The following is a 27,367-nucleotide window of genomic DNA, read 5'->3' as shown; positions in this document are numbered from 1 at the left end:
TTGGACAGAACTCCCGTAAAATCAGGAAAGATGAAAAGTCCTCTGATTTTTTTTATTTTTTATTTTACTCCATATTTCTATATGCCATTTTACTTTAAACTAGCACAACTACATTTTTAAATATGATTCATTTTTGGAATCATGAAAATACTTTCATTAACCCAATACAGAGTATACTTTTTTAAACATGAGACTTTGAATATGGAAATTCAACTGCAGCCCGAGATTCTTGAACTACTGTGGAGCATTAAACTGTGTCAAGGCTGATTACAAAACAAGAAATTGTTTACTGATAAGGGAAACTGGAAATTTGTGAGATTGTTTTTTATCCACTTTGAAAAAGCTCCAAATCACTTCCTATCAAGCACCTATAATAATACAGGTAAGGGGGGGGGTCACAAAAATTCATGGCTGCCTAAAAATCACAATTAAATTCCCAATTGCGTGTGGTATATAATTTGGTCTAAGTGCCACTTTAGCCCATTAGCCATTCATCTAATTTCCAGTAATGCCAAAGTTTATCCTCTTGGCCTACCACCACCTAGTCTATATGAATACATGTGTGTATAACTCATATTTTCATTTGTCAAAGTGCAAAATAAAAGTAGAAGTTATTGCACCTAATTCTTCTATGCATTCGGGATTCATCATCCATATATAAGTTTTCAATTCTTCCTTGCCGCCCATGCTATCTTTATGTATGTATTACAAAAAAGTGTTCGACCCAAAAGCCTCTCATGATAATGGATGATGCAAATGAATTATGAAATACTCAAATTTCCTTGATCTTGCTGGAAATTATATAAGAGAAATGTGAGGAGAGTTACATCAATATGAATGTGCACAGGTGAAAGATGTATACTGGACACATTACAAATGTCTGTGGTCTATATTATGGTTGTTCCACTTTATATATTTGTCATTTTGCCTCCGACGAAGATTCTGCTAGGATCGAAAGCTTAGGCCCTTTTGACTCTGTAATTTACTCCATTGGCTCTTTTTTTTAGATAAGCAGTTTTCAGCAGCTTGTTTACTGGACACATTACAAATTAAACAGAATCCCTCCCCACCAACAGAAAATAGAAAAAGAAAAGGAATATTCACCTTCTCCTCCGCCATAGGTCGGATCCTCCATACCAGACTGATATATTCCATCTTCCATTCCTGGTTGGTATATCGGATCCCCTAATCCTCCTTGATAAATAGGATCCTCGTCACTGGCGCCCTCGCCTGACTGCTGTGAGGATCTTGTCTCCATACTACTCCCATGTGTTCTATTCCTATCCATCTCACTCAAACTTTCATCCTCGCAAGAATACATCGACGACGACCCCTCGTCGTTGCCCGACATGTACGTGGGATCCTCCATTTCGTCCACGTCGACGTTAGCGTTTTCAGACACACTGTTCCCGCTAAAGGCACGACTGTTATCCATAATCTTATGACTGTCGCCTGAGCGGATATTGTTGTTGATTGGTGTGAAGTTCTCGATCTTTGGTGTCTCCGAAGACGTGTTGAGTTTCGTGAAGAGCTCTTTCTGTAGGGAAGAGCGGATCTCTGTGCTGAAAGCATTTTGCGAGATATTTGATGAGTTTGTTGACGCGAGAGATTTGTTGGTGATGTTTGATATGTTTGATACAGTGGACATGTTTGAATTGTTCCTGGCTGGAAGGGGTGGGGGTGGTGCGGCTGGAAGACTTGGCTTATTGCCCTGGGGGTGGTGAGGGGGTAGTGGTGGCGGCTGATTCCTGTTTGCGAGGTACGGCCTGGCTGGTAACGGAGGCTTCTTGCTCCGACGGGCGGCTCGCGGCCTCAGGATCACCTTGGAATCCCTGACTCGTAGATCAGCCTGGTAAATCTGGAACAAAGGTTCTGAGGAAATCAAGAGAGACCAAAATAGAACAAAATGATTTAATGCTGTGTGTTGTCGTTTATTGACTGTGTTCTAAATAGCTAGTCTTAAAATATACCTTTTGAGATATCAATTAGTAATACAATGATAAATTAGCTTACAATTTCATTTGTGTAAATAAACTAAAGTATTTTTAAAGGAAAGGTACCTGCTTCTAGTTCGCTAGTTACATTATTAAAACGATATCAAGTAGTAAATTAGGTTATTATAATTCAAACAGGCCATATTACAAGACTACACAGTTCCAGTAATGGTGCATTATGGGTAATGAACCTGGCTAGATATGAGTAGTTGAGAACTTGAGGTGCATGGGGTGTTATGGCAGCTGGTTTGTATGCCCTTTATGTTTTTTATTCAGAGAGAATAACAAGATAATAATGAAACAAACCATCTATGTATGAATTTAATTCTTGATTTGTGTGAAGATCTTGAAATCATATAGCAAATCAATTTCAATTCAAGGCAAATAAGGTGGAGTCCTACTAAGCAACTTCAATCTACCAATACCCAAATTTCAAACAACAAACAATAGGAAATTGGGAAAAGCTATATTTCTTTAAGGTGCACTTTTGTAAGATCTTTCAAGGTTTGATTGTGATTTATGACAAAATATTTGCTTAGAAAATAAAAGATGAGACTGAAGGAGTGCTTACCTTTACCGACGAATCTGGAAGGTTTTCTTGAAAATCCACTTGGTGAAACCGGCAGCTGCAAATGTATAAGAAAGGTTGATGTAAGTCAAAAATTCGAATAAGGTTTGGGGCAACATCTTCATGCATAAGAACATTTCTATTCATACTGATTACGTTCACCTTGTTTAATTCCATGGCTTTATTTGCAATTACAAATAATGCCATCAAAGTCAACAAAGTGATTCACAGCTTTCTTATAATTGTTCTTATTTTGGCGAGTACACTGTTAAAGGTCCCAGAGTAAATGAATGCTTTTGGAAAAGCTAGGGCACTAAATTCAGGCATGAATGAAGCATTATACGAGAAATCCACATAGTCCATGGACTTGTAGTCCCTTCTAGTTTAAACCTCCTTTGTGAATCCCGGTGGCTGTTTCAAAAAGGTTTTTGTAAAGTTAAGAGTGACTTAAGAGCGACTGGTGATCCTTTCTTGTGCTAAATGATATTCACCATCAAACGTTCATTGGCGATGATTTAGCGCATAAGAAAGGTTCACCAGTCAATCTTAAAGTCGCTCTTAACTTACCAACAGCTTTAAGAAACACCCACCTGGCCTTTAACTTTGTTTCTATAAGACATCAGTCTGTACCTGCCCTTCAAACTCTTCTAGCAGAACATTGAAAATAAATCATTCAACGTCAAGGTGTCTGCCGAAGTCGAGCTTCCCTATCTCAGGAACTATAATCTAAGACTACCACGTTTCTCTGATGATTGACAACATAATTAATGCAAGTCAGAACATAAAGGTGAGACGGCACATGCCGACACACATGTTCATACACTGCTCACTGCTACGTCTATGAACTCATGACTGGAGAAGTGGCACAGATTGTTGAAATAATTTGAACACATAAGCATGGCAAGTTTACTCGGCTTTATTTTATCATTGTAATCTTTACTTAACACTTTAGCTATAAGAACTGAATCCCCCATGTAAACATATATCAGTACTCAAAGAATTGATTAAAAGTTCCTGAAAAGAAATATGTAGCCTTTGTTTGATGGATCCAAGTACTGCAGCCTAACATGCACAATGAATTAGAAAATATTCTATATTCAAAGATACTCTCTTCATGATTTGTGACAGTTTTCAGATAGTTTTCACATTGATTTTGAAATAAAATTTTATTCTTAAGTCATATTAATGCCATGTCTTTTAAAAACAGTGGCAGCGGTGGGATTCATTATTTTAGTCCATACTTTAAACAAGTGGAATGCCTCTGGCCGTCTCACCTGCATCACGCGGTTCAATATAGCAGCAGTGCTGACTTTGCATACTACTCTAACTCGCACAAGATGTTCAGTGATACATGGTTACTCTTATGTCCTCTTTTTATGAACTAGACCAATAAACTTACAGAGATATGATGGTTATTCAACAAAAAACCCCAACATGGCCAAAGTTCATTGACCTTGATCATGTGACCTGAAACTCGAACAGGATGTTCAGTGATACTTGATTACTCTTATGTACAAGTTTCATGAATCAGATCCATAAACTTTCAAAGTTATGATGGTAATTCAACAGATACACCCGATTCGGCTAAAGTTCATTGACCTTTGACCTTGGACATGTGACCTGAAACACGCACAGGATGTTCAGTGATACTTGATTACTCTAATGTTCAAGTTTAATGAACTAGACCAATAAACTTTCAAAGTTATGATGGTAATTCAACAGATACCCCCGATTCGGCCAAAGTTCATTGACCCTAAATGACCTTTGACCTTAATCATGAGACCTGAAACTTGCACAAAATGTTCAGTGATGCTTGATTACTATTATGTCCAAGTTTCATGAATCAGATCCATAAACTTTCAAAGTTATGATGGGAATTCAACAGATATCCCCAATTCAGCCAAAGTTCATTGACCCTAAATGACCTTTGACCTTGATCATGTGACCTGAAACTTGCACAAAATGTTCAGTGATGCTTGATTACTATTATGTCCAAGTTTCATGAATCAGATCCATAAACTTTCAAAGTTACGATGGGAATTCAACAGATATCCCCAATTCGGCCAAAGTTCATTGACCCTAAATGACCTTTGACCTTGGTCATGTGATGTGAAACTCATGCAGGATGTTCAGTGATACTTGATTAACCTTATGTCCAAGTTTCATGAACTAGGTCCATATATTTTCTAAGTTATGATGACATTTCAAAAACTTAACCTCAGGTTAAGATTTCGATGTTGATTCCTCCAACATGGTCTAAGTTCATTGACCCTAAATGACCTTTGACCTTGGTCATGTGACATGAAACTCTAATAGGATGTTCAGTAATACTTGATTAACCTTATGGCCAAGTTTTATTAACTAGGTCTATATACTTTCTAAGTTATGATGTCATTTCAAAAACTTAACCTCAGGTTAAGATTTGATGTTGACGCCGCCGCCGCCGCCGCCGTCGGAAAAGCGGCGCCTATAGTCTCACTTTGCTTCGCAGGTGAGACAAAAAAAAATCATGTGTTCTTTCATTTCTATATTGATACATACTGAATGCAGTGATCTGGAATGGAGGGTTCCCAGAAGTAGACAGGCTGGAGGATAAAACAATGTATTTTCCGGCTTAGCAAAATGTAGATGCATCTAATTATTGACATAATCATTGTTTTACCGGCTGATGGTCAGGTTTCCCATTGCTATGCCCTCCATGTGACATCATCTGTAACTACTCTACACTTCAACCAAATAAATCTTTATATACAGAAGGTGGTTTCAGACCGCCTCGAAGTTCGTCAGTTCCAGGGATTCTCTGATCGGGAAATTTACCCCGATCAGAAAATACCCGGTATTTTGGTAATGTGCAAGCAAACTACGAGTAATTTCCCCGAAAGAAAATACCCGCTAAATACGGAAGGTTTTAGCCCAGCGTGACGTTGGGCGCGGGTGCCGTGGGAGGCTGCTGGGCTAGTGATTTCGAATCTCGCGCCTTGCCTGCTTATCAGACCATACTGCGCATGCTCATAACTTTTGGAACTTATCCCGAAGCGGGTATGTTTCGGGGCGGTGTGAATGCAGGAATCATTAATGGGTATTTTTTAGCCTAAAAAAGTTCTTGTAATTTAACGGGATTCTCACGATCGAGGCGGTTTGAAACCATCTAAAGATGGTTCAAGTACTTACACTTGCCTTTTCCAATGTTTTCTTCATGAGAGGCGGTGGGGGCGGGGCTTCTTCTGGATGTGTTATCTTGGGCGGGGTCACCTCTAACCCGGGTAATGATATTCCTCCTTGTTTCAGCATCTTGTGCCCATTTGGGTGAGTCTCTGGGCTACCGGGGGCATCGAATGATCTGGTAATAGAAAAGTATGGTTATTGAATTATTCATAATACAAATTAGGATAGAGGAATGATGCGACTTGGTAATGTCATGTGGTGTGACATGACATATGTGATGATGTAAGCTATAAAATGTTTATGATATTACAGATCTATAATAAATCCATGACATCATACTATTCAGGGGGGGGGGTGACATAATAGTTTTTCCACCATGAACAAAAGGTTCACTACTTGGATTTACCCCAGTGTTACAGATTCACTAGCTGGCCACAACACTTGTGTAAGATTAGAGTATATTAGATGATACTCAACGTAAGGGACAAGTCCACCCCAACAAAAAGTTGATTGGAATAAAAGGAGAAAAATCCAACAAAAGCATAATAACACTGAAAATTTCATCAAAATTGGATGTAAAATAAGAAAGTTGTGACATCTTAAAGTTTTGCTTAATTTCACAAAACAGTTATAGGCACATCCTGCTCGGTATGCAAATGAGAAGACTGATGTCATCCACTCACTATTTTTTTGTATTTTATTATATGAAATGCTAATGCTAATTTTCTCCTCATTGTTAAGGGAAACAACGATTAATTCTTCCCTAAACATGTGGAATTTGGATGGTTTGATATTATATGATTCAGTCAAGTTGGTCCTTATTGTCGAATATGTAAAAAGATGAAAAATTATATAATTCAAACAGTAAAAAAACAAAAAAATAATAGTGAGTTATGGACATCATCACTGACCCATTTGCATGTCACTGAGTTGTGCATATCACTGTTTTTTGAAAAATAAGCAAAACTTCAAAATGCCATAAATTTATTATTTTACATCCAATTTTGGTGAAATTTTTAGTGTTAAGTTTGTTTGATTTTTCTCTATTTATTCAAATCAACATTTTTCTGGGGTGGACTTGACTTTAATTCAATTATTGACCCTTCACTCAAAACTTTAGATGGGATTTAAGATTAAAGTTATAAGGTTATCAATTCATTTAAAATTGAATCACACATAAGGTATAGAAAAGGCGTCCGTTGCCCCTTGTTCAACACTAAACTAATGCTGACAATCTTTATAATCTACATCATATTACTAACTGATCCACGCCAGTTCAATAAGAAATCAAGGAAATTGGTTCTAATTAGTTTCCATGGTAACCAGACACTGAAGCTAGCCACGTTCACTGGATAAAAGGTGATTGGTACAGGCCTATGTATTTTGTTGGGCCAGTGGCAGTGCTTTAAGCCATTTGATGAGTGTTAGGTTGATTTGGGAAGTTTAAGGACCGCGTCACGTCTGACGAAATTGCCCCCCCCCCTTCGATATTCGGATGAGTATGACTCCTTCTTAAGAGTTAATTTCTGATGCTGTTATTTTGACAGGTGTAGTCTATAATCAAGAATCTAAGCAAGTGTATAGTTTCTGAACTTTCACCTATTCATTTCCCTGTGACAGGGTTAACACTCAACTTTCTACTGTGATCACATTTCACCAAATCATTAATCTAGCTATCATTCATCATATTTCTTATCTCCCCTAAGTGGTCTTTAAAGACAGGTTTCACTGTAAAACTTGACTTACATAATTGGTATAAGATTGTATTCATTTCTAAATGAAATAGATGGAAATTTACATTTTCCGCAGGGTATTTTCAACATAAATAACGCACACCACTAACACAACCTTTCATTACTGACATTATCATATAATCACGCTCATTGAAAAAAAGTATTGATATCATGTATGATTCTTACCTATAGACTGCATTTTCATCGTTCATCTGTGAATCAGAAAGATCTTGTATATCCAAAGATCCTATACATTTGAGAAAAAAATGAAAATGATCAACTTTGTCAATGGATAATGGATAAATAATCACCGGTATGCAAACAACCAGGGAACCATAGGATTCAGGCCCTCTCTGAGGGACCTGGTAATAAGGATGAATGCCTTACCAAAGTACACAAATTTGGTATCAAACCTTGGTCACTAGATTACAAGACAACTCTTCTACCATGGACCTACTACTGTAGAAGGTCCATGGCTCTACTAACTGAAATATTCTGCTTCCTTTGAATCTTCAAAGAATCAGAAAACCAATGACCCTCATGCAAGCAACTGACGAGGACACAAGTGCAATATCAGGTTTTTTAAGAGGATGTATTATCATAGTCCAAACTAGCAAATTACATAGAGTTGATGGAATGAGAGTTATACTACATTCTTTAATGTGAATAATCACCTTAACCGAATAGGTTTTAGATGGAATATTAGAAACAAAACAGCGATACAAAAAATAATCCAGACAAATCAACTTGAAAGGAGGATATTACAACTACAAGTATGTCAATGCACATAAAAATAGATTAGGTACCCATACGTACATGTTAGCTGACGACTACACAAAATGTACTACATGAAGATACAAGGACATTGAATGTTACGTAATCCTTATCCTAATCTACAAAAACACATTCAAAGGCCATATAAGGGCTAATTTCCTTTCTCAACTAAAAGAAAATACACTGAAACTCACTGCTAATCATTTTGGTCAAATGATTCGTGAGAAGCGACAACCGCTGACCCAAAGTAGCCCACATATTGGAATCCGTTCCTCCTTCGGCTTCCATTGAAACAATGGGTTACAAGTACGCAGATGCTCGAAAAGATACACGATTGGGTCATAAAATAGCATTCCAGTGCAATGTCAATACTGCTAGAGCTCCAACTATTAACCAAACAACTGAATTCAACCTAACATGCAACCGGGATACTAAACAATCATTAACTTTTGACAAAGGGATGTCTGTGGTATGACACTCGTGATTGGTTAAAACTATCCAACTGGAAGAGGAAAGAAGAGAAGAGAGGTAGAGAGAGAAAAAGAAATGGAGGATTGAGGATACATTGAAGAGAGAGAGGAAGAGTGGATAAGTTGTTAAAGAAAAATGGAGGCTGGGTACTGGGCACTTGGTAAGAAAGGAGGTACATGTACATGTATGGGGGAGGCAGAGAGAGGAGAGAAGAGAAGATAAGAGAAGAGGAGAGAGGGATGGAGAAATAAGAATTAGATGAGAGGAAAGGAGAGAGAGGATAAGAGAATGAGGTAAAAATAGGGAAGAGAATGAAGGTCACTGAGAAAACAAGAGGGAAGGGATTAAGAGTTGGGAATGAGAGACCAAACAAAACAAATGAACAGGGGGTTTGAAAAAAAGAAAATGCATTAATAAAACTGAATACAGAAATAAAAAACTGGCAGCAGAAAGTTCCAAGAGAAAATGGAAGAAAGTTCAGGAGAGGAGGAGGAGCTAGAGGGTGGGGGAGGCAGAAATGGATAACAAGGGAGAGAGACAGTATAGAGTGAGGGAAACAGAAAGAGAAATGGAAAATTAAAAGAGTGAAGAGACCTCAAGTTAAGGAGAGTTGTAGATAAACAAAGGGAAAGAAACAACAAAAACAAAGCAAAAATCCTACAATGCTGTTAAAACTGTGGAGTCACATTTGATTGACCTCACTTCCTATTTGGTAGCCTTTGATCTTTCCTGTTCACTTCAGAACTGGTGGGTGTTACGCAATTAAGCCAAAATAACTCATTAAGATCAGGCGATGGACACAAATAAACCGTAAACATAGAATGGTCGATTCTAGACGGTGACTCAAACTGGTGGTTTGATCAATTATCAGGAAAGTTTTGGATGAGTGGATGGCTGTAAAAGATTTGCCAAGTTCATGTTTATTTGTGATGCTATTACAATGATTCATCACGTTTACTAATTAAAGAGAAATGCCAGTAGTTGCAATAAACACAGATTTCATGAGAAAGTCTGTAAAACCAGGCTTAATTGTCAGTATATCATCGAGGGTCTAGATCTGGTACAGTTACATAAACTGAACTTTGTGAAATCTTGAAATCTACGCCGAAAAATATTCACACTGAAGATCACCAACACAGATAGGCACACGTGGGACAGTGTATTATTATTGCTGGAATAAAGACCCGACGGAAGTGACCAAATCCGCGCTTATTTTGCTTATTTCTCAGCAATTACACAATTTCTTCCAGAATCCTTTGGCACATATTTTTTATTCATACAAACAGACACTTGGGTGGTCATTATAATAGGTTCTGTAAAAAGTCATTTTAAGATCGTTACCAATACTGGAATTTATCTTTAATGGCCAGTTCTCCCAATACCTGGTGGGTGTTTCATAAATCTGTTCATACGTTACCAGCGACTTTATGAACGACCGGTGACCCTTTCTTAAATAATACCAAATGAAATCAGGTGTGTATCAGTCACAAAGGAAGGATCACCAGTTGTTTGTATAAAAGTTGTTCATAACTTACAAACAGCTTTCTCAAACATCGACCTGCTCAATGTTTTTGTGTGAATGAATGTAATTCTTGTGGAGAAGCTTTTTGCAAATCCTAGACATAGTGAAAAAATGTAGGAATTTAAACAATATATATCTAGAGGGACTGAAAGAGAGGTTTCATGATAATTGCTCCAATGGAAAATCCACATTTCATTAAGTCAAACATATATTCTAATCTTAAGCCCAACCTTAATCCTAATCCTTGCATCATTCTAAATAAAAAAAACATCAATGTTACAATTCTGAAAGGGTACATACACAAGAGATTCTAAAGTTTGTATAGCCAATCACAACTTTATATTTTCAAACTTTTTTATTTTGCGCTGATACTTATTTCTTATTGAAGCTATATCTCTGTTAAGAATGGACAAGAAAAAATTCATTGAACTTCTTCTATTAATAAATTTTGATGGCATATTAAAAGATTAATGAATCATCTCACATCAACTTTTTATTCATAAACTTTCCATATCCTTATCTATAACAGTGACAAGCACTAATTAAGGATACATCGCACCGTAACAAAAACAACTGACTCATTGGGAAATTGTTGTTAATTTTAAAATTTAGTTCAAAGGTGAAGCCTACACGCCAGGGCATTAATACACATATAATGGTGGGGGTCAACAACTATCCTTTATTCTATATGTATATGACAAAATTGTAACACATTTGGAAATTTGAACTGGAAAAAAAAGTTTTGCTCGAATTTTCTTTCTTCTTTTTCCCCCCTTTTTTGAGGGGGGGGGGGGGGGCAGAGTTTGAATCTAAATCCTTCCTTGTATTACTGCAATAAAATGAAAGAGTGAGTCACTTTTATTTAAAAAGAACTGTGACAGCAGGAATAGGTGTATATCATCATGTTTTTGTAGAACTTTGTGAAAGTTTTTGTAGATGACTTCCTTGTATGAACTCTAAGGGATATGAACTAAAAATTCCCTTAAGTTTTATTTTGTTTTCACCTATAAAAGAAGGATAGGGACATGAAAGCCTGGAGTCTTTATATCCAGTAATCAATGACAATCATTGTTTGGATTAGAGGAATACCAGTCAGGTTTGAAAATATCACATGAACTGAAACATCCTTGATAAGAACTCCTCTATAACACTTTCAACAATTTGTTTGGGCATAGATACAAAACAAATAAGCCTTTTAAAGTCTGTTGTATACAACTTGCAATGCAACACAGTCCTTCTTTTTTTGAAGATTCAGCAATTTACAATGTCAACATGAGCACATGTCCATCAACAATACTGGTAATGTAATCTTGGACTAATATAAGTGTCACAAGGGAACATCTAAATAAAACAATATTTACATCAGCCATGTCATAAGATCTCTAATCAACTTCTTTAATTGAATAACACAACGCTCCGTTGATCTCCAAGTTACATATTATTCTTCCAAAATTCTTATTCCTGCTTCGCAATGTCACTCAGACTATACCAAAAACAATCACAACAAATCCTGTATTGATCTGTGTGTGAAATCTCTACATCTCTTAATCAGGTATAAACTCAACAACTTAATCATTAAGATTTCAATGTCAATCCCTCTACTACAAACTACATGTACTCCCTGCTGTTCATGAACCAAAGGAGGCACTCCCTCTATCATTGTTTAAAGTCAACTCTCATACAATTGTTCAGTGGATCCAGTTCTAAACTTCTATACATCACCAATTGATGCTCTGTCATTTCAAAGTTCATACTTCGATGAAATCTATAGCCTAGGTTGACGAACAATCCTCGTCGTTGATGTCCATGAATATCACTCAGGCTTCTACCTTGAGGTTATGGGGTGGGGGAGCATCCTGCCCCAGACTACGTGTGCCATCGGTGGTGCTCAAAATAATGCTTCTTACAACAAGATGAAATGGTCTGTCATTGACAGGCTCTCCTAGTCTCAAACATGAGAACTTTGATGATATATAATGACTTGTATAACTAGATATAAATCTGAATTTCTTGAGAATAATCCATGCCTACGACATGTCCTTCTCCAACAAATGGCTGGGTGTGTCTGCCCCCAAGTAAAGGCTTACTTCACTACATGTTAACTGGAAGAAGCATGGTCAAAAGTTAATTAGCATTTTTAAACACCGGGAAAATTCCAAACACAAAAGCCTATCCTGGGCTCAATAAAATGAAGCATTTCAACTATCTATAAAGACTCTATAGACAAGACCTTTTTATACTGGAAAAATAAACTCTTTCTCAAAAAAACAAACAATCATATGAACTTCACTGACCTCTGGCATTGGGTACACTATACACAAGACCCTTTCACATTTGAAAAGTAAACCTCACTAATCTCAATTCACCTCATTCATCTCATTCACCTCATTCATCTCATTCACCACATTCATCTCATTCACCACATTCATCTCTTTCACCACATTCATCTCTTTCACCACATTCATCTCTTTCACCACATTCATCTCTTTCACCACCAATGGCACAAAAAGTAATTATCTGATTGGTCTATTCTATGTCTTATTATATGTATATACTCTTAGGCATACACAAGTTAGTAAATGGAATTCAAATTCCACTGTGACAATAAGAAAAGAAAGTTCTGCAGAGGAAATAATAAAGCAAACTCAAGAGACATATAAGAGGGTGATGTTTGGCCTTGATATATCTAACCAACAGTCAACCATCCACTGAATAAAATTCTTCACAAACTTCCCTTCTACAATTGGAAGTCACAATGATTTGAGCAATAGAAGATTTACAGAGCTGCCATCCTGAATAAGAACATTGCAGTATTTTTAAAGCTGAAAATCAGTATTTTGGCAAGGAAAATCAGTATTTTCAAAGAAATACCATAGGACAACACATAAAAATGAAACTTAAAAAATCAGTATTTTGCATGAAATCATCAGTATTCTTCTCATTTTTCAGTACTAAATATGGAAAATCTGTACTTCTTGGCAGCTTTGGATTTACCTTCTCTACTCCCCAACAATTCCAACATATGGATAAATGATTCATTGACAATAAATGAGGGATAACAACACATCATACATTATTCACTCTGGCCACAGAAGGGGTATTTATAGTGGTTATCCACAATATGCTGTGGTAACAATAACTACCATTTCTTTCAAGTGTGGCTTTGTTGCTTACACTTTAGGAGAGGTGTTTGAGGACTATTTGAGAGTAAGGACTTTATGGTAATTACCTCTATATCTCGAATATTAAATAATAATTTTGAATAAATGTTACTTCTTGTAGACTTCCTTGCCTATGATAATTTTGGAGACTTACCTTGAGTTGTGCTCTGGGTCATGTTGGCATCAGAAGATGATGAATCCGTTGCAAAGACTCTTCTCCTCTCTTTCTTCTCATTAGAACCCTTGTTGCGTCTTGCAATCAGCCCGTTCTCTTCTACAGCCTTCCAATCTTCAAAGAGCATCAGGTAATCACTGGTGGCGCTACCACCACTCACATTTGATTCCTCTCGTGACAAAGTTCTACGATGTTCCTCAAGGTCATAGGATGCACCAGAGGTTTGGCCATGCTTCATATCATCAGTGACTTGCTCATAGTCGGAACTCTCGTCCGAGGACATGTTCTCGTTGCCAAAGTTTACCTCAGTCACATACTGATACGAATCAGTATCTTCACCATCAGCCTGATCAAGGGACTCCAACTGCGCCGCCTTCTCCTCTTCCTCTTTCTCGTCATCCAGCCTTCGAGCATTCCTTCGGTCGAGTTCTGCGCGGATCAAGCGGATGTCTTCCATCACTGCTGTCGAAACAGATAGAGGTCTGGTAGCGTCCGAGATGGAACCCTGAGACTTACTTCTCGGAACTTGGTCCTTTGTACTCTCCCCATCTTCGGGATCATCCTTCTTGAAGAACAATGGTACAAAGTCCTCAAAGGCACCCTCACTGTATCGCTTCTTCTTCATTTTTTGTCTTCCGGCAGCTCGGACACTCTCTGGACTCGTCTTGGCGCGGTCTCGGATGTTGCCATCGGGGATGTCATCGATAGAGTCTTTCCTCTCTTCTTCCAATTCCATGTAAAGATAGTCAGCCTTTGTTTCCTCCTGTGTTTCAGTGACTTCCTCCTTGTCAACCTTCAGTTGTTCTACGGTAGAAGACATCTCCATGACCACAGCTGTTTCTTCTTTCTCAGGTTCCTCCTCTGATGACACCATGGTAGGCACCTCTTCATATTCGTTGCCGTCTGATCCTTGGTCATCGCACAGAGACATGTATAGTTCTTCACGTGCAACTGGTTGCACGACCTGTCAAAAATACAAATCATTTATATCAGCCATTTTAACGTCAAGATTCTTTTTATCATGGGCACCAAGATTAGGAGGTAAAAAGACCAAAGTACTAACAAAATTTGATGAGAAATAAATTGATAAAAACAATTTGCATGACAAATGTCGCATAACACAAACAAAAATCATGATTCGTATTTAAGCTTCTCGAGACCCGATGTTCAGAATCTAGTTTGCATGACCTGAGTGATATGTCAGGCAATCTTACAAAAGTCATTTGAGTGGGTTTTAGATATCTGTTCAAATGATCTTTATCTGCCCATGCTCAGATTGTTACTGTAAACTGTGTATCCGGTAGGATGCAATATCCTATGTAGTATGCCTAGCAATTGAATCTTGGAATAAAGTCTTTTTTTTTTAAATGCTCCCCAGGAAGTGGAGAAAGTGCATATGCTGTGTGCGGGCATGGCAGGATCTGATGACAGGGACTATCTATATATCTGTAAAGCCCTTAAGAGATGTCGTTCTGATGTATTAAATGCTATATAAAAACTGAATTATTTTATCATAACTGTCTTAGGATGAAGATGCTTTATCTTTACATCATTTACTCCATTCTCTTCTGCCTTCTGATCTTTCTCTGCATCTCTCACTTGGTTGATGTCTTGCAAGGAGCGTCCCTGTCTCTTCAAGTCTCCATTCCTCCTCTGCATCAAGCCAGAACCCTCCGCCGAGCGCATCTTGACGGCAACCCTCTGCTGCCTGGAGTCAAAAAGGTTCAAATTTTATATACATCAAGTAAATCATAATTCCTAGAATCATTATAAAGAGGAATATATAGAAAAAAACACATCCTCTGCTGCCTGGAGACAAAAAGGTTGAAATTTTATATAAATTGATTAAATCATAATTCCTAGAATCATTATAACGAGGAATATATAGAGAAAATGAATCATGAATGATAGTTCAAGGGTCTGGTTTCACAAAGTTCAATATCAATCACAAATTCATAAATATTAATATTACACTTGTCATTTGCCAAACAAATGCTGTGATCCAGTACCTTTTTTATATTTATTGTAATTTTCTTGTTTCAAAGTAGTTTCAAGAAATGGGGCATGGGTGAATGATTTATACAATTGCCCTTTACATACAGTAAGTAACTAAAATATATGACAAAGGCAGCTGAAATGTCCGAGATCAAACAGAGATTTGCATTTTCGTGTATTGTTTATTTATATTTCCAATCATTTTGAGGAAGTTTCCTCCACTACCCTCGAAACTTTGATCTCAGGACCAGGGGGGGCGTTTCATGAACATTTTTGTCACACAAGTTGTCAGATCTGACATCTTTCCTTGATTCTGATTGGCTGAGAGGCACTGTTACTATAGTAACTGTCGGATAAAATGGGACATGTCGGATAAGACGTCCGACAAGTACTTTCATGAAAAGCTCCCCGGAACTCTTTGTTTATCATTTAGCAAGAAATTTGACTATGAAATAAGTGTTTAAGTGTTTTCGCATGCCTCAGGAAAGAACTTTGAATATGATAAAATGTATTAATTTTTTGCTACAATATATGTTATTGAAATGAAAACAAAATTATAAAGAAAATAAAATTTATGTATGAAAAATTAAGAAGAAATTGCTCCAAATTAAAGTGCTCACATGAACGTGTGCCTAATACCCCTTTCATAAACCCAATTATGCGGCTAATAGCAGCATAATTTGCTCGTAAAATCGGAGGAGGACCAGAGTTATCCGCATTATTTTTTATTCTGCAATTATCCGCATAATAGCAGCATCGGGACCAGATTTTGACTTTATGAACACATTTCGAAAGTAATGCGGATAATTGCCATGGAGCGGTCACAAGATCACCCTTTTCCAACGCAACTGCATCGGAGGGGGTGAGTGCGCTTGCCATGACGATTATCCTCCTTTTTCAGAACGGGCGCTCTTAAAAATAGTGCGGATTATTTTCCGAGTTTATGAACGCAATTTTTATTGAATTATCCGCATTACTCTTAGGCGGCTAATTGGAGGATAGGTTTATGAAAGCAGTATAAGAACATAATGTTGTACCATGAAACCTTAATGTTGATTTGTTCTCCATCATGGCAACCTTAAAAAAGGTTACTTTATGCATAAATATGTTGAACACAAAACAAGGGATTTCATGCAATACTAGAATTAAAAAAAATGAACATGCAACCAACTGAACAGTACACAAATTTATCTTAAAATAAATAATAATGAAAACAATCTTTAAATCATATTAAACGTTCAATATTCACTGAGGCAGATCTCGCAGGATTGGATACAATATTCTATGGACCATATATTTTTGGTACACAATAGTTGGTCGATCAAAACTATTGTATCTATAATCCAGCTAGATCCGCCCCTGATGTAAAAACTGCAAAACAAAGAAAAATACCGATGCTTGAAAGAGTGATATTATAACAAACATATTCAGAAATCACTTTCCGAAAGCACATGACCGAGTATAAGTCATGTAAACCTTTAAAACTTGCAAACATTAAATATGGAGAATACATTATCATACATATACATGTATAAACCCTAAATGCCAAATGCATACAATCTAAATTTGAAGTATTTAGAATTTTCCAGATTCGCTGTGAATATTGACCATTCAAAAATTGAATTATCTTTTGAATCTTCAGGATTCGTTTTTATATCCCAAAGGAATTGGATTAAAATTTGATAGCTTTAAATCTATATATCTAATGCTTGGCTCTCAATATTTTTACAGCTGATCTGGATTCATTCTAAATCCTAAGTTTAGGGTGTAGGTGAAGATCTATGGCTTTTCAAAGGCCTGTATTTTAGATTTGAAATGGCATGTGCAATTATATGAATATTGAATGTCCAGCTACCAATGACACTGTGCAATAAAAATGAAATTACTGTATCATAGATTAGATTAAGACTACATAATCGGCATATTAATTCTTTTTAGGTGGGGGGGGGGGAGGGGTCGGACCTGCGGCAAAGGGACCCATGCCAGTCAAAATCTGCCAAACTCTAACTATAAGAGGCCAAACAAATACTACTTTACGACATTACCTAGAAATACACGCACTCAACCAAACATGCATTCAACACCGAACATAAACATTTTCATCAGTTGAAGAAAAATAAAACATAAATTCACCATACGGACCCGATAATTTCACAGATTAAAATAGATTAGGCTACTCACAGTGAAGCCACATATTTACGGATTGATAATTTTCTCATTTTGAAGCTGAGTGAGGCACTTTTCTTAATTCTATTCATCATGTGGATAAGCATGAGAGAGGCAAAATGGAGTGAAATGATAAAAATCTATGCATTAAATGTGTTATAGTATGATATTTGTAAAAGCAATGATTTGAAGAAAAAAAATTCAGACCCTTTATGATTTCAAAACCCTTCTTAATAACTACAACTTACCTACCACAGAATATCTCAAACTCAACACATTCCTCTATAAATCAAATTTTAGACCAATAGCTATCCTACTTCTACTAACTTAAAGTAATATGAATACACATACTCATCAAAGTTATGATTCATAACCAAACATCTGACAAAACCTTAACAGACCTTCAACCTAACTAAAACCATACAATGTCCCCCCCCAAAAAAAAAAAATCCCACTTACAACTATATAGCCTATCCCTAGCAATATTAACACCCTAATCTAAGACTTAACCATGACCAGTAGAACCTTAAAAACCTAAACCTTCATTAAACCTAATTCCCAACCCTAAACATGAAAACCCAGCAACAGACTTACCTTAAAGGTATTGTTTAACTTTGTGAGCAGCCGATTTTAAAAATTCTCAAACCAAGATGAAACATGTGTACAGGTGCATGTATTAGAACTAACAAACCCTGAAAACAACCATTATCAATGAAAAGCTAAAACTACAAGGCAAACCCCGATTTTGTAAATAGGCGTCTTATAGACACTTAAATACTACACATAAGTGTACGGGATGAAATTAAGATGGTGTTTCCGGTCACTTTATATTTCAATTTTTGAAGCACTTAAAAATTATTTTCGAACGCAACTTTTTCTGGGCTTCATTTTTGTAACATAGCACAGACACAGGTGACAAGTGTGACCTTCTAGCTCAGATTTTTAAAAAGTCAAACCATTGTTAACCAATCACTTTAACCCCAAAAATATTAATAACATTAATCGTAGCCTTCACATATGACCTACTCCTAAGAGATTCCTAATCAATTTTTACCACATACCTCACTTTAATTACACAACATAACTCTAAACATAAACCTAAATCATACAATGTCTTACACTTGCCAAGTCATCAACAATTAATATAACCTCTTAACATATTTACATTATGAATAATTATACTGGAAAATGAAATTGATGTAATTAATAATGAATTCTTAAGCTATTTAACTTCTTGGAAGTTGATTGGCTGGAAATGACAATAAAAAAGGCAAGAATAAATTCTTCTTATTAAAATGTGTTGCTGAAAAATAAGTCAGAGCGTGTTATATCCATGCACCTACACAAAACTATGAAATAATGAAATGAAAATTGGGTAGTATTCTAAAAATTGGCTGGTAACATTTGCAAAAAGTGTAATGTTCCATGGTTAGGGAGTTAAAATGTTGATAAACGAATATTCTGTAATTCAAATACAATACCTGACACTATCTTCTTTTGCTGAACGACGAAGAGCCTGCCTAGATCTTTGCAAATATAATCCAAGTCCAAATTTGTATTACAAAAAAATTCCTAAATAATGGATTGACGGATAGGGAGTTGTTTTGTAACAGCAATTTGCTTTGTAGTGAGGTATTACTTGAAAACTTTGATCTATATACCCTGGACATAATCTTTACCAGGGAAAGTGAATAGTTTGTCATTGTTATTTGAATAGTTTTGATTTGTTATCCATTGTTATCCAGATAACAAACTTAATTTACCTAGCAGAGAATAGCAGTGAGATGATTATTTCACTAACATCATTTCCTTTATGCTGGGACTATAGATAAACATGTTGACTCACCAAATGTCTTATCATGAAAACTAAACTTAAATAGCATCAGATGTCAGATGAACTTGTATTTTTTTCTCACAGATGTAAAGCATGAAACAACTTTGAGAAGACTGGGCCAGTCCCACAACAAGTGAATTCAAATAAACAAAGGGAAGTCAAAGAAGCATAGCCCTCAAATTTTTGCAAAATTTGGAAGTAAAATAAGAAAACTGACATTTCAAAGTCACACATATTTTGTTGGGTTGGAATTGCCTTTTGAATGAGGTCACAAACATTTTTTAAACAAGTTTAATTTATGTTACACATTCTTTGCACAAATGTCACAATGGTCAAGAGGCGATTTCATTGATTAAAACGGCAAGCAAGAGCTTGGAAATGAGGAACATGATCAACATATAATTCCTTGTTGCAAATTAAAGACACTTATAAAATAAAGAGGAAATATTACATGACCATATAAAGATCACCTGGGCTGTGTCAACATTCAAAGGAAACTGAGGAAGCAAGACACATGGCCATCAAAGTCGAATCATCGAATCATAAAGGCTGAGATAGGATACCTTTCTTATTATGTCCTTTAATCTCAAGAACTAAAATAAGAGAGAACACTTCCATTGACATTTTAAGAAGAGAAAATGTTTTCCTCCTTAAAGTCCTGGGGCCTGTTGCATAAAACTTTTGCCACAAAAAATTCTGGCAAATTTGTCACCAGAGTTTTTTTAAGTGTAATTATCAATGGCATAATTTAATTTGCCAGAGTTTTTATGGCAAATTTTATGCAACGGGCCCCAAAAGTACACTTTTTTGGCTTTCAAAGATTAAAATCAAATTTTTACCTCCTCTGTCGAGATATCTTCTGGGTTCCCAGACTGGCTTCAGCCTCTTCATCTATATGAAGAAAAAAGAAAACAAAGAGGAAAGGGAGAGACAATAACTAACATTAATGTTATACCAGAGGTTTCAACAATCTATGCATGAGAGACTGATGCATTTCAAATTATAAAGAAATGGATTTTCATAACTAAGTTCCTCGAACCCCTTCTCTTAACATTTTTTTAAAAGTAATTTGTATACTATTAGACTAATAAACTTCTGTATGAAAATGAAATCTATCAATTCATACATATGACTTTGCATGGATTAAAAATATTGTAACCAAACAAAGGAGGGTCATTTGGGGGATCCATGATAAGCCTGCATAATTTTGATAAACTCTCATTTTGTTTACATATTTAATCACCATTGATAATATTACGGATTGCTTGAACAATTCCCCACCATAAACAGGTAAGTGAGTACTAGTTTCAACAACTTTAATCTTGCCTAAATCTGGGATTTTTTTAATCATTCAGCTCAAAACCTATCTGAAAACTTCATTAAGTTTTTTTTGTTGCTCTTTTGAAAAAGTGGGCTTTTTTGGTTGCTTAATTAAAATATGGTTGCCCAATCAGTTCACATCTTCAGCTGATAAATGTTACTTCATATACCTGGACCCAGTGTTACACATATTTTCATCAATGGAAAATTGCAGGTTACATTTACAAGCCACTAGATGTAGCTGTAATTGAGCCATTTGACTGGCTTAAAGTGCCTCTGTCACAGAGGTTCAACATTTGGGTATTAAAAGGAGAAAGTAGCGGTATAGAGATTTGAATATTTTCTCCCTAACTTTGTTATGAAAACAATAGTAAACTTGGAAATTTAGCTGTAAATTATTTAATCATTTTTTATATTAAATTTTACAACTACTGTACATGCAATTTGCTTGTGGATTTGGTCAAACCGAATGCTAGTAAAGTTTGCAATGAAATAAAATGAAATAGAATTGATTATTAACCATAAATAAGTAACCTATTTTTTACATTTTCTGGAAAGACTGACAAAACTAAATGGGGTTTTGTGTGAAAAATAGCAGGCAATAGTTTGCTATACAAAGTGACTTGCACTCATGCAATATGGCAATCACTCATGATCATATTATATTTTACAGCATAAATTAGCCCTGCTCCTGTAACAACTCACTGAACAACTGCACATTTTCTAAAGACAACTAACACTTTCGGTAATCCCTAATCTCGCATGTGACATTTTTCCAAACACATATGTTATCAATGTGCATCACCCTACATGTATTGTAATGTGTTGTGCAGCACGAACATAGCCTGTCCATGTGAGCACCAGGATAATTAAGACCCATTGCTGTAAATTTATTGAGAGCCAACTATATCAATCCTTGCTGCTGTTAATTAAAAGCAGAGGAAATTCAATTGCCAATGTTCAGGCTATGTTGTCGATTTAAAGGGAAAGAAGTTTATCAGAGATTGATATTGTTGTATATTCAACCAATAGTCTTTTGCATAATTATGTGAATATTGCACATGTGCTAAAATGGTGGTTCCATCAAAAATTACTCCAGCAAAAATTGCTTTACTATAAATTCCACTCCATAATCAAATGTCTAACTTCAACACTGGATTTAACACTACACCCTACCACAAACCTAACCCTACACCTAACAAAAACCCTATTGCAACCCTCACCCTAACCCTATATCTTAGACGACATAAAGCCTGGAGCAAGTCACAGAAGTAAATGCTGTGTCCCCAAAAACGCTTGCCACTGTCTGCCACCGATAGTGTAACGATCATTATACAAAGCATATAAAGTGTCATTTATTTAGATTAAAGATGCACTTTAGACATCATCTGCACTTGGCAGTGTAGATTTTTAAAGTGCTTGGTTGACTCAAGATACTGTGCCTGCCCCCTTTACCTCACCTGGGTTGAGTGTACCACAATGTGATTCAATTTCTTGCTGAAAGAAATATGCCATCGCTGGGATTTAAACCCACAATTCTATTAAGATGCTAGTCACAACCACTAGATCATGTGCAGTGCTCCAAACACTACAGATAAAATCTGACATATCAACATTATATTATACATGCTCTATGAAGACCAAATGTTTTCTTTTCACGTGAAAGTTATAAAATGTTGATCAGATAGAGTACTTTTTACATTTGCCATGAAATTCATATGTAGTGGGGGGGGAGGGAGGGGGAAAATTCGTGAAAGTTGTTTCATCAATTTTTCCCCTGAAGCAGCACGATAATATGAGAAAAATATGAAAACTAAGGCTGATGAAGACGATCTTTTTTGGTGCAATCTAGATTCTTGAAATTACAAATTTCCTGTTGAACAGGTTAGGTAGTGAACACTATGGGAGCTCAGAAGCCACTAATCCTCTTAAAATGAAAGTCATTAAACCTGCGTTCAGGCTATCCTACATTAATGAAATGTTTAACCATATCTTGTGTGCAAAAATACATTGGAATGAGCTTATGTAAACGGGTGTACATTAGCTGCATACATGGTGTATTTCCCTCAAGCAAGAAATCTATGTACATTCTGCTGCACTCAACCCAGGTGAGGTACCTGGCAGGAATTAATACCTTGAAATGCTGGTTGTGGTTATGTGGACCTGCTTGAATAGCTTTCTTACACGTTTCATTATATGGTCTATCCTCTAGTCAAAATGCTTCTTTTACTTGTGCTACAGATACATTTCTCAATACGATTAATGTATCCTAGTGTGAACACGCAGGCACCATCTGTACGTTCCATTCATTAGCACTTCATTTCCCCTACGCAATTAACCGAATCGAGGCATCCTGCGTGTGAAGCAGGACTGCTGGTGCACTTGGCAATGCATATAAACTACATAACTGTGGCCAATTTAGGGATCAATGATCCCTGATGTAATGCTATTTGAGGAAGCAATCAATGCTGCTTGGCACTCGCATGCATTGGTCAGCAATGTCTGACTTCCTTTTTCCTATTGCTCAAAATGCCAACAGTGATTGTTGACCACAAAGGGATATTCACATGCACATCTGGTTTGAGTCGATCATTTAATTTTTTATACATACGCATTTTGATATCATCAAGTGACAACATCTTTTACTTTCAGTGAAAAAAAACTTTACAAGAACTTCAAAGAAATAAATATAGGGCATATATCACATATATTACCTCAATATCCTAATCTTAAAGTCAATGGACATACATTTCACATTTCTATTCACTTTTTCTTGAGAGAAAAATTTCAAGAATCTGGACAATCTTATACAGATAGTATAGATCAGGAGACACAGAATGGATTAAAAAAAGGTTCCTTGAACTTGATTTTAAGTTGATTAAAGATAAATGGCAAGCACCCCACAAATGACACAACAGTTGTTAAATGAATAATAGGATCCATACAGAGAAGCAATGAGTGACTACTCAATTGGCATATGAGTCAAGGGGACTTTCAACGCCTAACAATTGTTTTACCTCATTAACTAATTACAGATTGGTCTAGGTGAGACAAAGAAAAGAATTGATCTTACCTTTGGAAGGTATAATTTGATCCCCTGGTGTTTGAGCGGGCATTTCCTGGTGCGTTACTTGGTCCTCTGTCGTTGTTGTGTCTGCTACCAATGCTGTTCTATCGTCACTCTGGTCATCCTCGGAAAGGCAGACTTCGTAGATGCTTCCGCGTTCACGCGATGCCGACTCATCAGTCACGACCATTTCCTTTGCTGCTGCGCTTCTCATGGGGGGCCCTCTCTTAGGGAGAAGGGGGGAAAATTGGCGCTGATAGGTGTTCTGGAGAGGGGTAGGACTGGGGGAAGGGGGTTCAGGGGGGAGACGAGGGATGCTCTCCATGTAGGTATCGGGCAGGAGAGTATCCTCATAAATGTTTTCCGTTGCTTCATTCTGACCGGACGATCTCACCGTACACATGCTAACTTCGCTTTCCCTGTTTGCCAACGACGCAATGATATCATCACTACGAGCAAATTCACATACTTCATCATAAATTTCATCAGGATTTGCTGAGTCAGTGTTTGATGCTTCTGCAGCTACATTGGGATCAGTATTGTCTGTAAGAACAAGGCTTATTCTTGGTTGGGGGACTGGACGGTTAGCTTTACTATGAATACTTCCATTGTTAGAGTCTGTGATTAATGTTCTATTACTTCTTGGGCGAGGAATGGGAAGAGAAGGCCCAGTCACTGGTAATGATTCTGTCTTGACCAATAAACTTTTATGAGTTGAGTCCACTCCTTCTTTCTCCACAAAGCTTCCAGACCCGCTGGCAGCACTTAGAGTTGGAGAACTCGGCCCATCCGGCTTTCTTGCAGAACGTTTCCTACCCCCTGCAGCATCTATATCCAGAGAGACAATACTTGTCTCCTCCGATATGCCCTGAACAATTTTCTCGAATACAGCTGCTCTTTCCCGCACTTTGATGTGATGATCTAGGACAGAGAGTTTCTTGGTTATCACTGGGGCTTCTGTGGGAGGGTGTGTTAGGTGGTCCTGAATGTTATGCACCCTAGACATGACCTTGGGGGGTTGTTGTGGATGTTCAGTACTGTGTTTGGTTTCAGAGTCTATAGAGGAAGTCACATTTGCGGTTTTGTTTGAAGATGCGGGTGGTGAGCTGCAGGTGCGTTGAATACCATCATGGAGTTGTTTTGCTTGATTCACTTGCCCTGCCAGCGAGCGTGTCACTGCGACAGGGCTACGAAGTGCAGGAGGAGGTGGAGGCGGCTTCATTCCTGGGCTTGGTTTTGGAGAGTTCCTGCCACTAGGTTTACCAACATATGGTGCATCACTGGAAACTCCAGTGTCCTTCACACTGTTGGAAGAGTTTGTACTATTCAGTGTTGTCATTCCTAGTCTATCCTGACTCAAAGGTTCTTGTGAACTACTCGTGGACTGATCCTTGGTACCCTTTCCTTTTGGAAGCACGGCTGGTTTCTGTTTCACAGGAGGTCCTTTTCCAAATTCCTTGACCTTCTCTAGCAATCCAGGAGGTTTTGGAGGAAGCTTTGGTGGTGGTCCCACCCTTGTTTTTGTCTCTGACCCACTACCAGTGGTGTTCCCGCCTGCATTCTTGCGCTGCTGTGAAGGCGATAGAGGGTTTTTCCTACCATGTTTATCATTGGCTATCCCACCAATGACACCAGTGCCTCCAATCTCCCCAGAAGTACCAGTCATCTCCGAAGTGGTAGAGGAAGTCTCGCTGGGTCCTGTCACGATGTCACTTCCTCTCTCTGTGACCTTTGCCCTGTCTGGAATGCCGGTGACAGACACCACCGTGGGGGCCGGTGATTTTGCGCTCTCATACTGCTGGGCCGGCTTGATGATTTCCTCCGACATCGCGTCAATGGCTCCGGTCGATGACATGATATCTTCCATGCATTGTGCCTTGTGGTTGTAGGGGAGGATCTAGGAGCAGACGAAAACAAAAACAGACAGGATTAGATCGGGCTAAGTGTGGAAAGCTCCAACTCTGGATAAAAATCACAACATAAACAAAGCACAAGCTTCAGGAAATGAGGTACTTTGTGTTGGAAACCAAAGCAGAGGTCAAATTCAAAAGACTTTCTTGGAAAGCCACCATAATGGGTCTACTTCTTCAGTAACTGATGAACAATAAAACTTAGCAATATCTACAATATTTCATGACACAATGATTTCCTTAGAAATAGGAGCATAAACATGTTGTTGATGCCTCATTTCTTGTATGAAATCCCTATTTGTTTACCGTACTCGAGTCCATATGCAATATCATGATTCGATGTTTCAAGAAACGCTTGATAAGACTCTGAAACCAAACAATGACTAGATGTAGACATAAATATCAGATTTATACAGATTTTGACAAATAATCATTCAAATATAAGGTGATCATTTCAAAGAAACACCATGGCTGTGAATTTTTGTGAATTTTTAATAGAATTCTACTCAAAGGGCAGTAGACTTAAATCCTTAATAAACGACCATCATTTATTTTGACAAAAAAAATTGATTAAGAAAACTGCACCCTGAGGTGTTACATTACACCCTAGAGATTAAACACAACACTAAAGAGTGTAAAAGTAAGGACCAAAGATACACAAAAAATTAACACTATAGTAAGATAACCAGGCTTCATTGTGTACATGTATGTTAAGGCCACCGCACACCTTACGACTGTTCACGATCCTATTTTGGAACAAATCTCATGTTGCTCATTTTCTAAAAATGTGAATGGAACATGTCATTTTATTTGAGATTAAAATTAATTGAAAGAAAACTAATATAACCATTTTGAAAGATTGCAAGCCATTATTTCAGAGTAAAGACAAAATTAGTTTCAAATCGTAGCCAATCGTACGACTGCTATGACGTCATTACGACTTGATATTAAATTCACTTTTATTCTAAGAAGGATGATAGCCTCGGCACAGCTTTTAACATAGGTATTCGTACGATGATTTCGAACATTACACAGTAAGATATTCCATGTATCAATATTAGCATAAAATTCTATAAGTTTTTATTCCAAAATCGGGTTGCAGGCCAATCGTCATCTTAATAGCTTTAGGACAAACACATTCATATAATGATGTGAAATACACTTTTGGAGGGAATACAAAAAAAGGCTTTAAATAATACATTTGATTTCATTCTTTGATCATTATATTTATACCACTGATTACTTCAAAACTTAAGGTTTTTTATGTGTACTGGATAGAGTCAAATGACCCCCTCCCCCCATCTCCTCTGTATATTATATCCTCGGGTCAAATGAAACTTTGCCTAAACTTGAGCTTTATAGGACAAAGTGGTGGTTGGACAAAACAGGCCCAGTTGGTAGTAAATGAAGCCTATTATCTAAGAATGGAAATGCCCCCATTTTTTGCCTGAAGTTGTTTGCAAACAGTACCTACTGTATCTAATGCCCCCTTTTCTTTCCTCCTTTAGAAGA

At 37.0% G+C, this 27,367-nt stretch overlaps 1 protein-coding gene across 1 annotated transcript in view; it reads right to left on the bottom strand.

Moving 5' to 3' along the window:
- The window catches only part of LOC121427666, a 107,686-nt gene that overhangs the window by 15,719 nt on the left and 64,600 nt on the right, over positions 1-27,367 (bottom strand). Inside the window, exons 4-12 of the mRNA XM_041624180.1 lie at positions 23,952-25,842; positions 20,398-20,449; positions 17,740-17,808; positions 15,112-15,271; positions 13,543-14,527; positions 7,647-7,707; positions 5,734-5,902; positions 2,566-2,620; positions 1,105-1,872 (exon numbers count right to left, since the gene is read on the bottom strand). Coding sequence (XP_041480114.1) covers positions 1,105-1,872; positions 2,566-2,620; positions 5,734-5,902; positions 7,647-7,707; positions 13,543-14,527; positions 15,112-15,271; positions 17,740-17,808; positions 20,398-20,449; positions 23,952-25,812 — 4,180 coding nt within the window. The 5' untranslated portion in view covers positions 25,813-25,842. The remainder of the gene's footprint in view (positions 1-1,104; positions 1,873-2,565; positions 2,621-5,733; positions 5,903-7,646; positions 7,708-13,542; positions 14,528-15,111; positions 15,272-17,739; positions 17,809-20,397; positions 20,450-23,951; positions 25,843-27,367) is intronic.

The sequence above is a fragment of the Lytechinus variegatus genome, chromosome 14, assembly GCF_018143015.1.
Source record: "Lytechinus variegatus isolate NC3 chromosome 14, Lvar_3.0, whole genome shotgun sequence".
In the NCBI taxonomy this organism is placed as follows: Eukaryota; Metazoa; Echinodermata; class Echinoidea; order Temnopleuroida; family Toxopneustidae; genus Lytechinus; species Lytechinus variegatus.
The sequence above is the reverse complement of the archived record's forward strand: the minus strand, read 5'-3'. Positions and strand labels throughout refer to the sequence as shown.